Below are 13,562 nucleotides of genomic sequence, written 5' to 3' on the forward strand. Positions count from 1 at the left end.
CGAACTTCTCACCTTATCCCTAAGGGAGACACCAGCCACCCTGCGGAGAAAACCCATCTCGGCCGCTTGTATCTTGTATTATTTTGTTTAATTATTTTGCTTAATTTATTTTTATTTTTCAAGCTATGAGATGTTTTCCTACGTTTCTCATGAACACTTATATCTCTGGAATGTAGGGTTTGGGAATTATGGCAGGTTTAAAAGAAAATATGAAGGCAAAATTAAATCTGTCATCCACTCTAGCTGTGACATCATCACGCACTCTAAAATATGAAGAAGGCCTCTTTACCAAGGTCTGAACAATGTTTGATATCTCTAAATGTACGAATCAGATTTAAAAGTTCTGTTACACAAATAATGCCAGAAAGATGTGTAACATTTTAAAGTTGGAATGAGGTTTCTGAGTGAAAGTATGAAGGAGCAGTTAGCAGTTGAAGTTGCATGAAGATTGTTGAAGTCTGAAGAGTTTCTCCATTGACTTCCATGTTAAAATTGAAGATGAATTATCGGATGTATCTCTGGAATTATGAAAGTTATGAATAAGAAAAATAATAGCCATCGATTCCCGACCGAGCTGATCGTTTTGATGTTTGAACGGAGTTTCTGCAATGTGGAATATGGGAGAAGAAGAGGTGCAAAATAACCCGGCGGAATAATAAAGAATTTTGTGCGTATAATGTATCAGCACTCCCAATAAAATATAATAATAATAATAATTTTAGTTTTTTAACTTTTACGTTTTCCAACATTAATCATAATCCCTACAAACTGAGCCAAATTATTGAAAAAATAAATTAGGTTACATCAATCATACATTTAATTTAAACATAAATATAAATTCACATTAGTGAAGATACAATAAGATATTCACTGTCTGGTGCAATAGGCTTTTAATGGAGAAATAAAATCAACAGGTTGGTGTTTAATCCATAAGGTTCAACTCACTGTAAATGCTGGGTTACTTTAGTTTTTTCTTTGTCACAGTGAAAAAGGAGGAGCGAGATAACGGTGAATCTTTATGACAGAGAGTTAGGGTCACAGAGCTGCCTCTCGTCTGGTTTCTCTCTGAGGATGGAGACTGAACTCTGCTTCCCACACCTCGTCAACTCCTCCTGCAGGAGGCCTCTGCAGCACCGAGCCTTCATCTTCATTTACAGCCTGCTGGCGTGCATCTCCGTGCTCACCATGGCTCTAAACCTGCTGGTCATCATCTCTATCTCACACTTCAGGCATGACCATTTACTAACAAGCGTCACCTAGAATGTTTAATGTCTTTACTTGCATGTCTCTGCACTTTATTTTACAGGAGTTGCCCTTTGCACAATAGAGATATTTCTTACATTAAGACATTCACATATATTGCATTCAGCATTAAACGTACTATCTAGAAATGTTCCTACTATGAATAATAACTCTGTAAACGTCTTTGATTATTGATAGTAATGTTGGAAGCTGCTGCATGCTCTTTGACGTTCCTCCTCCTAGACACACAGAAAATATATATAATTACAACATACTACGTTACTTACATAAATGCACTTACTTGCAACAAATATGTGTCCTTTCTTGTACGTACTTTAAAAGTTAGCAAATTCTTAAAAGTTGTTTGCACATTTCTGCACAATGCTGCCACTTTTAAACCGGCACGGCTCTTCCACTTGTAAATTCCGCGATACTGCACTTTTTTGTACAATAATTAGTCATCCTCTTATTGTATTTATTTTACAATAAGAGTGTGGTTGTTTGCAATGTACATTTTAAGTCCTAGGCTCCTCCAACATATACTTAAGACATGGATAAATAGGAAGTAAATCAAAATCAATGATATCAATGTTGGAAGCTGCTGCATAATATTTGACTCTATACTTCTTTAAAATATACAAACTGGTACTAAGTATATTTACATTAATGCTTGTGATGCCTTTGAGTCATTCCTTACACTCCATTTATGTAAAGTCTTTGAGAATTAGGAAAAGCGCTATACAAATCCCATGTTTTATTATTATTATTATTATTAATATTATTATACTGGAAGTTTTGCAAGTTCTTAATTTTTCTGCACAATGCTTTAAAAACTGCACAGCTCTTCCACTTTTGAATTCGGCTCTAATGCCCTTTTGAGTCTCAGAAATGTGTCGTGTTCTTATTGTATTTTCAATTGTTGTATATTTATATCTCTTGTAAACTGTCTTTTTAGTTTAAGATGTAGAGGTTTAATTGTGTTATGCACAAAAGCAGCTGTTATCTGAAGTCCTGGGCTCCTCCAACTATGCAACCTGCTTTATACTTAAGACATAAATAAACAAGAAGTAAAATAGTGCCATAAAAAAGTATGCAATTGATACAATAAATAAGTAAGATATGTACAGGTTTGATAGATAAGATAGAGAATGTAAAATAAAATACTGTACAGTCGAAACAAATCTGTAATCATATTTAAATATGTGTCTATCTAGAATAACCTGAGATGAAATACTTCTTTACTGTTAGAATAGTTTTAGGAATACATTTTATAATACTTCTATATTTGCTCTTAATTTACCACCAAAAATACCAAAGTATGTGTAATATTACCTGTCAGTTTTACAGTTTTAGGAAAAGTTTGCATAATATTTCTAGATGTACTTAATGAGTTTATGTATGTACTGTATGTGTAATAATACCTGGCATTAAAATAAAATTTCATTTATACTGTTTATCCCGACATATACATTTCTCTGAGAGGGCTTCACACCGTGTACAGATACTAAATATAAATGATAGATTAAAATACAATATAATAAAATCACAATATAGACGATCCATATTTAAAAACTGATGATGTAAACATTAACATATATAATTAATTCTGATTATGTTACAAATATATGTTTTATATATTTGATTGCAGTAAACATCTTAATATAGCAATGTAACATAATGTTACATTGCTATATTAAGATGTTTACTGCAATTAAATTAAAATGTATTTATATAGCCCAATATTGTGTCAGTGGGCTTTACAGATTAACAAACATAGATGACAATGTACGATATAGAAATAAAAGAAAATTGTAAGAAACATGATAAGAACATGAATTAAAAATAATATAATATAATAATAACAAAAAGACAGTAAAAATACAGATTCAAGGCTATAATTGTCATGTGTGCAGAGCTACAGTGTAGTTATGACAATGACATTCTTAGGTCACAGGCTCCTCCAACAGTGCAACACAATAACACAGATAATAGTGCAAGTAAATCAAATCAAATATAATAGAAGTAAACAATAAACACTAAAGCAACTAAATAAAATACCATGAAATGTAGGACTCAGGAGGATAAAACCTAAAGTCGTCTGAATGCATGTTGACTTTTTTGTGTATTTAACAGAATAATGTAATATATGTTCACTGGTGATATTCTTCCTCTCCAGGCAGCTGCGGGCCAATTAAAAGTAGGACACAGGCCGCATTTGGCCCCCGGGCCGTAGTTTGTACTCCCCTGATGTAAAGATATATATTTGGTATAATTCATTTTGATTATGTTACTGAGTCCTGTCATATTGCTTTATTAAAATGTAATCAAATCGAAGTTTTGTGTACAATATAGAAATCTTAAGAAAATTACAAGCAACATGATAAGAATGTGAAATACAAATAAACATAAAATTCAACAAAAATACAGTAAAAATACAAAAAGCAATTAAATAAAATACCATGAAATGTAGAACTCTGGAGCAGTGGGTCTCAAATGGGGGTACGCGGACCCCTGGGGGTACGTTGGAGTACTGCAGGGGGTACGTGAGATTTATTTTATGAACCTAAGGTAAAAAAAAAAAAAAAAGCTAAAGCTAAAACCTAAGGTCATCTGAATTCATGTGGACCTATTTTGTGTATTAGATAGATAGATAGATAGATAGATAGATAGATAGATAGATAGATAGATAGATAGATAGATAGATAGATAGATAGATAGATAGATAGATAGATAGATAGATAGATAGATAGATAGATAGATAGATAGATAGATAGGTACTTTATTAATAATGTAATATGTTAATGTTCACTGTTGATATCCTTCCTCTCCAGGCAGCTGCACACCCCCACCAACGTCCTCCTCCTCTCTCTGGCCGTCTCAGACCTCCTGGTCGGCCTCTTCATGATGCCGCTTCAGATCATCCTCCTGAGGGGCTGCTGGGATCTCGGGAGCTTGATATGTCGAATGTTCTCCTTCACCTCCTTTATCCTCACCTCTGCCTCGGTGGGAAACATGGTGCTCATATCCATCGACCGACACGTGGCCATCTGCGACCCCCTGAGTTACCCCACTAAAATCACTCAGACAAGGGTCAAAGTGTGTGTGTGTCTGTGTTGGGCCTCCTCTGTTTTCTACAACGGCGTGATACTCATTGACTTCCTAAAGCACCCGAATATATACAGTTCCTGCTATGGAGAGTGTATAGTCATGATTAACTTCATCACAGGGTCCGTGGATGTCATGTTGACGTTTGTCGGCCCCATTTCTGTCATCGTAGTGCTTTATATGAGGGTCTTTGTGGTGGCTTTGACTCAGGCTCGAGCCATGCGCTCTCATATTTCAGGCGTCACAATCCAGAGTTCGATCAAGGTCACTGCCAAGAAGTCGGAAAGAAAAGCAGCCAGGACTCTTGGCATTCTCATAGTGGTGTTTTTAATTTGTTTCTGTCCTTATTTTTACCCCTCTTTTGGGGGACAAGACTTGATAACCGGCGTTGAGTTTTCAACGTTTGGGATCTGGCTTTTGTTTTGTAATTCCTGTGTGAATCCACTGGTGTACGCTCTCTTCTACCCCTGGTTTAGGAGGTCTGTTAAACTCATTGTGACTCTTCACATACTGCAGCCTGGCTCCTGTGACGCCAACATGCGGTAGAGGAGAGCGTGTAGTTTAAAGTATATAGAAAGTGTGATCCCTCATTAGCACTGATAAAATAAAGGACGGAATATAATAACTTTGCAGCACAGGATTTAAAAAAACAAGTTGGTAATTAAAGATCAGATTCTCCCAGGCGGCTCTGTTTTCTATAATGGTTTGATAAACTGCAAATAATGACTTTTGAAAAGCATAATAAACGCGTTTCCGGGGATTAAGTCTTACCTTTTTGTCGAATAAGACATAATAATAATCAATAGGGATGTAACAATACCAAAAACTCACGGTACGATATTTTTCTCGATATTGAAAAATAAAGGGAAACAATTTTTTATTTATTTTTTTACTTAATTGTTTTCTTTATTAAATAATAAATCTGATTTGTACAGCATTTTAGTAGGATAGTAGTATTTTAAAGTGTCAACAATATAATAATCAGACCCTGCAATAGAATTAATCAAGTTTCACTTTAGTTTTTCAAGTAACTCAACTCTAACTCACTCACGCAGCATCATCAAGGTTATCTTTTAGAAATATGAGCATGTCCACATGTCCAGGTAGAAGCTGGGATGTTTGGGCGTTTACAAAATCCCCTGCTGTGGAAAAAACTCTCTTGCTTGGTACTGATGTTGCTGGGCCAGAGGGATATGCTTTGGCCATGGGTGACAGCAGTGGGTAAAACTCTGCATTGTCTCTCCACCACTTCAAAAACAATACAGTTGTTGCCAAGAAGGTGAGGCTTATTGACAGGCATGGCCGTATCTACCATTGAGGTCACCGAGGTCCGGACCTCGGTAATATTTTCCGAGCTGTGTATATAACAAAACTTGTGAAATAATTACACTAAACGGGGTTCTTTGTAGTACTTCCATTTACTGACCATGGGGGCGCTGCATAACTACGTAGCCTCGATTAAAGCAAACAGAAGAAGACGACATGTATCAACAAATCACCGCAGCCCGGACTTGTACCGGAGCAGCGGAGGAGTGATGAGGTATCTAGAGATCTGAGTCCAGTGGGTTGCTTGTGTTTCTGTTCATCAGGACATCATATGAGCAGCAGATCCTGTGTGAACGCTCTACGTTAGTCAGTGGAAGTCCGACAACATGCACACTAACTTATTTTGCAGCTATAGGCTATACTTTGGTTTAAATTGCGTGAATAAACTAGCTAGAGAGCTAAAGTTAATTACATTCATCCAATGTCAGAAGGATTACCTTTTAACAAACGTTGTAATGCTTTTCTTTTATTTCAATTTGAGTAAAACATCGAAGATATAACATTGTATTGTTTTCTTTTTACACGGACTCAGATATAATGAGAAGACTACGTCAGTCAGTCGAAGCTCAGCTTTGGTAAGAGAGAGAGAGAGAGAGAGAAATATGTAATGTGTCTATAACAATAGTCTTGTGATGATGTCATAATAACATACAAGTTGATACAATTGTATAAAACACAATTTGCTTACATCTTTGATCTCTTTTGAGAATCAAACAAAACAGATTTAAATAAAAAAAGAATGCAAACAAACAAGTGAAATGAACTAAATTGCTGAATTGCTTTTGATTCACTGGCAGGAGCGACAAGTGAGGAGGAGCAAAAAGTGAACAACGAGGGAGAGATTGAACAAAGAGAAAGCGTAGAGGACAGAGAGAGTAATGAACAGGAAGAAGACAGAGAGACTCAAGAAGATGGAAGAGAGGCTGTAGGTTAGCCGTCAGGGCCCTCTGTGAGGGCCTAAGATATTCTACAAAATAATATTTAAAAACATTAAAACAAATTATATATTTTTTAATATATTTTTTTAGTTATATTTTTCATTAGTTTTACCAAAATAACTTGATTTAATTGTATTTAAAATAACATTTCCAAAGAAATAAATCCTTCGAATCTGCCTATTCAGTTTATGTTGGAATGTGAAGAGTTAAATGAAAGAAGCTCGTCTCTGCAAGTTACTGTGAAGAGAGGAGCTGTTGGACGTCCAGGCGGTCCAGCTATGAATTCACAGAGGGTTGCTATAGTAACTGAACGAGAGAGTAATGTCAAATGACAGTACAATTGACCAATCATATCTTCCCGCTAAATGGGTGGGTGTTATTATCGCGGACTTTATGACAAGTTCTGCCCGCTGTGAAACGTTTATTGTTTCCATAGCAACAACAACTTCCTGTCAACAGCGTTAACTCGCCTTCAAAATAAAAGCATGCCAAATTACACTTAAGACATACAACTGCAACGAAAGTAACAAACACAATGCAATATCCTTTTCAATTTCAAAGAACACAAATAGGGTTATTTACAGGTGTTGTTTTGTGTGGTAGAGGGTCGCTTTCATTGATGCGTTTTGCACCCCGGGCCGTTGTTTTGATATTCCGCTGAAGTATACGTATACGCTGCGACGTAATAACTCGAGGGAAGGAGTGGGGGTCAGAGGGCCTAGGTATAAAAGTCACGGCTCGCCACTGCTGTTGACAATGTTTTGTGATCATTTTAGCCTCTTCTGCATGTCCAGATCATTAATAGTAACAATCAACTGATTCTTATTATGTATTACACTTTCAAAATAATTGATGCTGACATTGTCAGCCCACTGACATGGTTTGAAATCGATATATTATCCAATTTGTGACCCCCCATAGGACTTAAAAAGCACCATAACTAGATCATGAAAATCCCAAAAATCTCGGGGGGTATCCCCCGAATTCCCTTAGCATGTTTGGACCTCTGTATTTAGGAAATCCTGGATACGGCCCTGTTGACAGGGCGAGATATAAATATACTGTTGGTACTTGTCAATGTCTCTAGGTATGTACATGTAGCCCTGTAAATATGATGTCCTTTATTGTTATCTGTTGTTTTATGTTCGTGTTGTAACCTACTTGCTGCCATGTTGGACATGTCTCCCTTGAAAAAGAGATCGATGATCTCAATGGGACCATCGGGTTAATTAAAGGTTTAAAAAAAAAAATCGCGGTAGATTTTGTCAATCTCACAACGGTATTGAGACATTTATTTACCGCGATATCGCGATATTCGATATATATCGTTACATCCCTAATAATCAATAATAATAGTCATGAATGTTTTGCTCATGAAAAGTAATCTAATTTTAAGAAAATATATCCAAACTGTTCTTTTTTAATTATTCTATCTTATATATTTGGCAAGATTTAACAAGTAACAATGGTTTCATACATTCCCAGCATTACAAAATAATTGTTTTCTTGTTTTAAGAGGGCATTTACTCACACAACTTAATTTCAACATTTAAGAGTCTTATGATATGACGAGAAATGTTAAAGGTCCCACGTCATGGCCATTTCCACTGATCATAATTCCATTGTTGAGGTCTACTAGAATAGATTTATATTGTGCAATTTTCCAAACTCACTTTGGTTTCTCAAACAGCATCTCTGTAAACTACGTGTATTCACTGAATTTCACTCTCTGCCTTTAACGGCTCGTTGTAGCTCCAATAGCTCCAGCCCCCACCCTCCCTGTGAGCACAGTGTGCTCTGATTGGTCGGGACGTTGTGAATCGCGCTAAGCTCCGTGGAGGTGTTGTTTCCTTGTTTAGCGAAACACAGCGAAACACAGCCAAACTCATCCTGAGCACACACAAAGTCACAGCCGAAGTAAAAACAATAAGTGTGGCTTGATATTGAGTAAGACAAAGGTTGATAAATGCTGTGAGAATGGGTCTGCAGAGAGAACGAGTCTGCAGAGAGAATTTCGCCGCGATCCCAACTGTCTGTTATCAGCCTGCAGCCAGGGAGGAGAGATCAGCAGAGCTGCCTGCACTGAGTGTGTGAGGAAGTCCGTGGATTGGTCAATTTGGACCAATCAGCGGGGGCTTAACGTAACGGCTCCGCGGACGTAACGTAACGGCTCCACGGATTGGTCCATTTCGTTCTGGGTACGGTTGACATCATGCGTACCCGGAAGAATCAAATGGACAATGACAATCTCCAACGAGGCGTTTTCTGGAGGTATTTTCTGTGTTAGAGTTTTACTCGCTACAGGGTGTACTTTGAGGGGTTTGACTCTGCACACCGTTTACATGCATAAAAACCTTCATAACACACAAGGGGACGGGTAATAACCAGAAAAGCATGACATGGGACCTTTAAGTCTTGTTCATCTTTTATTAATCTAATGGACTTTCTCATACATCCTAATATATATAATGTCTGCTATGGAGTGTGTAGTTACCCCTGGTTTAGAAAAAACTCATTCATCTATGTTGTAGCACAAGAAATACCATATGAATAAAGAAAGAGAAAATACAAATATTGTCAAGAAATTACTTTGTCAAGAATGCTTTGCTTAAGTGAAAGTAATCACTCACTTTTTCTTATTAAAATATTCTATATTATATTGAGCTTGATCAGTAATGAGCATGGTTTGCATGAACTCCATCATTTTGAGGTATATTAGTTGTTAAGGTTAATTAAGGATCTTCAGTTAAATCGATATCTTTAACATAATCTATTAACGACCTCTATTATCTAAATGCTATGCTGTTTAGCCTATAATCAGTCAAATATATATATTTTTTTTGTTACGTTTTTCACCAGATCATAAAAGTGGAAATATTATTCCTTTTTTTTTGTCTCTAAAGTCACCAACCCTGTATTATATCACTAGATGTGTACCTTCAACTTATATTTTCATGCTTTATTTTCTCTTGTCATCCTCTATAAAAACATATTAACAATATTTACATTCATAACATATGTACATTGTAACGTATAGCATCACTTATGCTTTACTGAACTTTCTGTTAATTGTTTAATATATTAGTATAGGTACTTCTGGTTGGCTGCTTAATGCATTTTATTGACCTGTACCTGAACTCTGCTGCACAATGGAAATAAAGTTGAATTGAATTTAATAACATTGAATAAGAACATAATTTCCTTTTTCTAAAATACCTTAAACTTGTATCTGAACATTACAATGTTTTATTCTGACCACCTGAAATAACCTTCAAGAAAAAGTAGTTTTCTCTTCATCAAGTTATTGGCCCTCGTGCAGAATTAGTGGTTTTACATTTTGTGCTTTAAGTACAATTATGAATGCAGGACTTACTAACAGTGTGGTGTTACTGAGATTACCCCAAAGATTGATTTTATTTAAGGATATAGAAAACAATGCAAGGATAACATGGAAAGTGAGAATGCTTATTTCCAACATGGTTACTGATATTATCACATGGCGCATATTCCAACAAAACATTTACAAAATCCTTGACACAATAACCAACAAAAAGAAAATACAGCCATCCTACAACAAGATGAATTTCATAACCCTCTCCTCGTCTCTTCCTCTTCTTTACAATCCAAGTGTCCTTAAAGCACACACAACAATAAAGCACTTAAAGAGGAGCATACCAAGCAATGCAACATTAGACTGATAATCACATTCAAACATCAATCATTTAACACTAAAATATATTATATTCTGAAAGGGAAGATTGTGCAGAATGAGTTTTAAGTGGAATTATGATGCATGTATTTTACTTGTAACAAAGTTTTCCTACGTTGTGATATTACTTTAATGAGTACATTGTGACTGCTGCAAACTATTACATTTCCCTTTCATAAAAAACAACTTTTAAACAACTCGGAGTGTCACTATAGTATTTGAGCCTCGCGGGAACCAGGCTTCAGTATCTGAAGTGTTAGGATGAGTTTAATGGATTTTCTGAACCAGGGGTAGAAAAAGGCATAGATGACCGGGTTCAAACACGAGTTAAAATGTGCCAACCAGATCTCAAAAGCTGCAGACGAAGCGTCGACGGAAGTGTCTTCGCCTGCCAGAGCGGGGTAATAATACGGACAGAAACAGAACAGAAACACAACAATAACAATACCGAGAGTCCTGGCTGCTTTCATCTCTTTTTTCTTCACGGTTACTGTCCCTGAACACTGCGCTGTTACAGCTGCAATATGGGAACGCATGGCTCGAGCCTGAGACAAAGCCACTATAAACACCCTCGAATACAGAACTATGATGACAGTAATGGGTATGATGAAGGAGAAAACAAGGTCAATAACTCCTGCAATGTAGTTAATGACAACAACGCACTCTCCCAAACAAGAGTTAGACCGGCCCGGCTTTTCTAGGTGATCGTACAAAAGCAGAGGTTTGTAGAAAACAGAGACAATCCAACACAGACACACCAGGATTTGTGCTCTCCTCTTTGTGACTTTGGTGCCGTAATGCATCGGGTCACAAATGGCTATATAGCGGTCAACAGATATGAGCACCATGTTTGCTACCGAAGCAGATGTGATGATGTAGTCGATAACGTAATACAGAGTGCACACGATGTCACCGAGAAACCAGCAGGCCTCGATGTAGATTATTTCAACGGGCATCAGCAGGAAGCCCACAAACAGGTCGGAGACAGCCAGGGAGAGGAGGAGGAGGTTGGTGGGGGCGTGGAGCTGCCTGGAGAGGAAGAATTGCATAAAGACAGATATTGTAATTATAAAGCTGGAACAACAATTGTATTAAGACTTGAAAAATGTAAGAAGGCAAAGGAAAAAAGGAACTTTTCTGTCATTTCTAAGTATGTTCACTCCTAAATGTTCACTACAATTCACCAGATCAAAAACAATTTCATCTTAATGGTCACTATTTGTACAATTTATAACATAAAAGGTTGCCTGAAGTGTGAGATGGAGATGATGACCAGCAGGTTAAGAGCCACAGTGATCAGAGAGATGGATGAAAGCAGGACATAGATCAGCATGGCCTGAGTGTACGGATGTGTTGGTTTCTTGCAGGAGGAGTTGAGTTGTGGGTAGCAGAGTTCATCTCCATCTAGGCTCTCCATCCTCAGAGAGAGAGAGAGGAAGCTAAACCATAACCTGCAGAAATCTGTCGCGCAGCTCTTTTATCACTCTCCTTCCTTTCCTCCTCCACGCAACAGCTTACGTTTTCTTTTAGTTGGAGAGTATTGTCCCTCCTCCCTCAATCTTTCCATCATAACTTTTTTCCACAGTGTATTATCGTATTGTCATCTCAAAGTATACAAGCTTTATTTGGTTATCAAAATGATATCTGTAGTGATACATACCGGTACCCCTAAAATGAGTCTTCATCCGAGATGATCCGTTCTTGGCTTAGTGTTGGTTCGGAGTTGGTTAAACTTAAAAACGTACCTTAGCACCAGATTTCTTTTCCACTAACCAAAGTCTGAAAGGCGCCATGACATGATGTCACTGTATTTCTCCCGCATTTCTCCCGATTTCTGACTAAATCAGATTTACTCAGGACTGTCTCCACTCGGACTTGAATACAGCTACACCATTGTTTGGTTTCCATGGTAGCGCGTCTCTTTAGCAGCACGCGCAACTCAAAGTCTGAGAGGGCGAGGAAGATTGTCACTGAAAACTGAACAAGAATCGACAACACGACCCTCTGCTCACTCCAGCCCACACATATTCTCCATCAAGGTGCTACAGGCCGCAAGGCAGTGCACTTACAATAAGCATGTTAATGTAATACAGCTCCGGCGATGATCCACTAGCACCCCCCCCGCGGTGATTTTGAAATGTGGTTTTGAAATGCTCCCGATTCTGAGGTCTCAAGGTTGGCTATTATGATCCTAGATAAATGCAGTCCACACTCCATATTTAGGTCTGTTCGGGGAATTGAACCAGCACAGTCACTGCCGGACTAAGAATATCAGACTACGCTAGAGCCGTGCTTATCTTGCTATTAAACTTACAAAGCTATTAAATAGCAATAACTACTTTTCCAACTTTATACTGTTCTCCGGAGTGATGTGGCTAATAGTCCGGCTCTACTTTCCCCCGCCTCTGACGTATGCAGCTTTGGCGTTGATCTTGAAGCCGGCTGGGTAGATTGTCGGTTCACGAGTTGAACCAGTTTTAAGGGCCAGGAGCCGGCATCGCTGCAGGAGAAACAAGAAAGACTGGTTTGCTATTTTGTTGAACTTAAACCAGCTCCCTTGGTGGAAAAGCACTATGAATGGGACCTTGTAGTATAGCCTTCCTTTTATAATGGTAGTTAATTAGAGCACTTATCTTTCTTCCCTCATGTGATTATAAGTGGGCTTGCAGGTCTTTCTGTCCTGCTGCTGAGTTGAATTGCTTCATGGACCACGTGGTTAACTGGCTTTGTGACCTGAGGCCTGGTTTAGGGAATCGTATCTGTGGCAGAAGGCGCCATCGCTTGAGAACAAATCCGTCGAAGGTGAAGGGTCCTACATGCTTCTCTTCTAGATAGACATACTGTAGTTTGAGTATTTAACCTTAGCTTTTTGAGGCTTTCTGCAGGTTCTTAGAAAGTCCTAAATCAAATAGTTTAACATGTAGGCCTGAATGGTCTTAAAATGTCTTAAATATGATTTACAAGAAAATAAAACACTATCAAATTAAAGACTTTCTCATGCATATAAAAGGAGCCCATCACTAACTCTATGGTGACTATCATGCAACCCTTACAGCTGATTTAAGGTTTTGCTTTATTAAGACTACATTTTGCTTTCATTTGCTGCACATGGAATTATGTATCACCACTATGAAGCCTTTAGTTCAGTATTTTGGCCTTTTTTGAAACCAGAAGGGACAGACAGGATTGAGTTAAGTACAAACGAAGTGAAACAAGAAATCTTAAGGTGACCAAAATGCTAA

General features: G+C 37.6%; 2 protein-coding genes across 2 annotated transcripts; one reads left to right on the forward strand and one right to left on the reverse strand.

The window, feature by feature from the left end:
- The first annotated feature begins 1,071 nt into the window (after window positions 1–1,071).
- On the forward strand, window positions 1,072–4,893 carry LOC117536571 (trace amine-associated receptor 13c-like). Its single transcript, XM_034201498.1, has 2 exons — window positions 1,072–1,229; window positions 4,074–4,893. The coding sequence occupies exons 1-2, from the start codon at window positions 1,072–1,074 to the stop codon at window positions 4,891–4,893; spliced, it is 978 nt and encodes a 325-aa protein (XP_034057389.1).
- Window positions 4,894–10,016: 5,123 nt separating this feature from the next.
- LOC117536550 (trace amine-associated receptor 13c-like) lies at window positions 10,017–12,048 on the reverse strand. The gene is made up of 2 exons (XM_034201459.1): window positions 11,568–12,048; window positions 10,017–11,349 (listed from the first exon to the last, which is right to left on the reverse strand). The coding sequence occupies exons 1-2, from the start codon at window positions 11,735–11,737 to the stop codon at window positions 10,530–10,532; spliced, it is 990 nt and encodes a 329-aa protein (XP_034057350.1). The 5' UTR covers window positions 11,738–12,048; the 3' UTR covers window positions 10,017–10,529.
- Window positions 12,049–13,562: the final 1,514 nt, after the last annotated feature.

Source organism: Gymnodraco acuticeps, unplaced genomic scaffold (assembly GCF_902827175.1).
Source record: "Gymnodraco acuticeps unplaced genomic scaffold, fGymAcu1.1, whole genome shotgun sequence".
Taxonomy (NCBI): Eukaryota; Metazoa; Chordata; class Actinopteri; order Perciformes; family Bathydraconidae; genus Gymnodraco; species Gymnodraco acuticeps.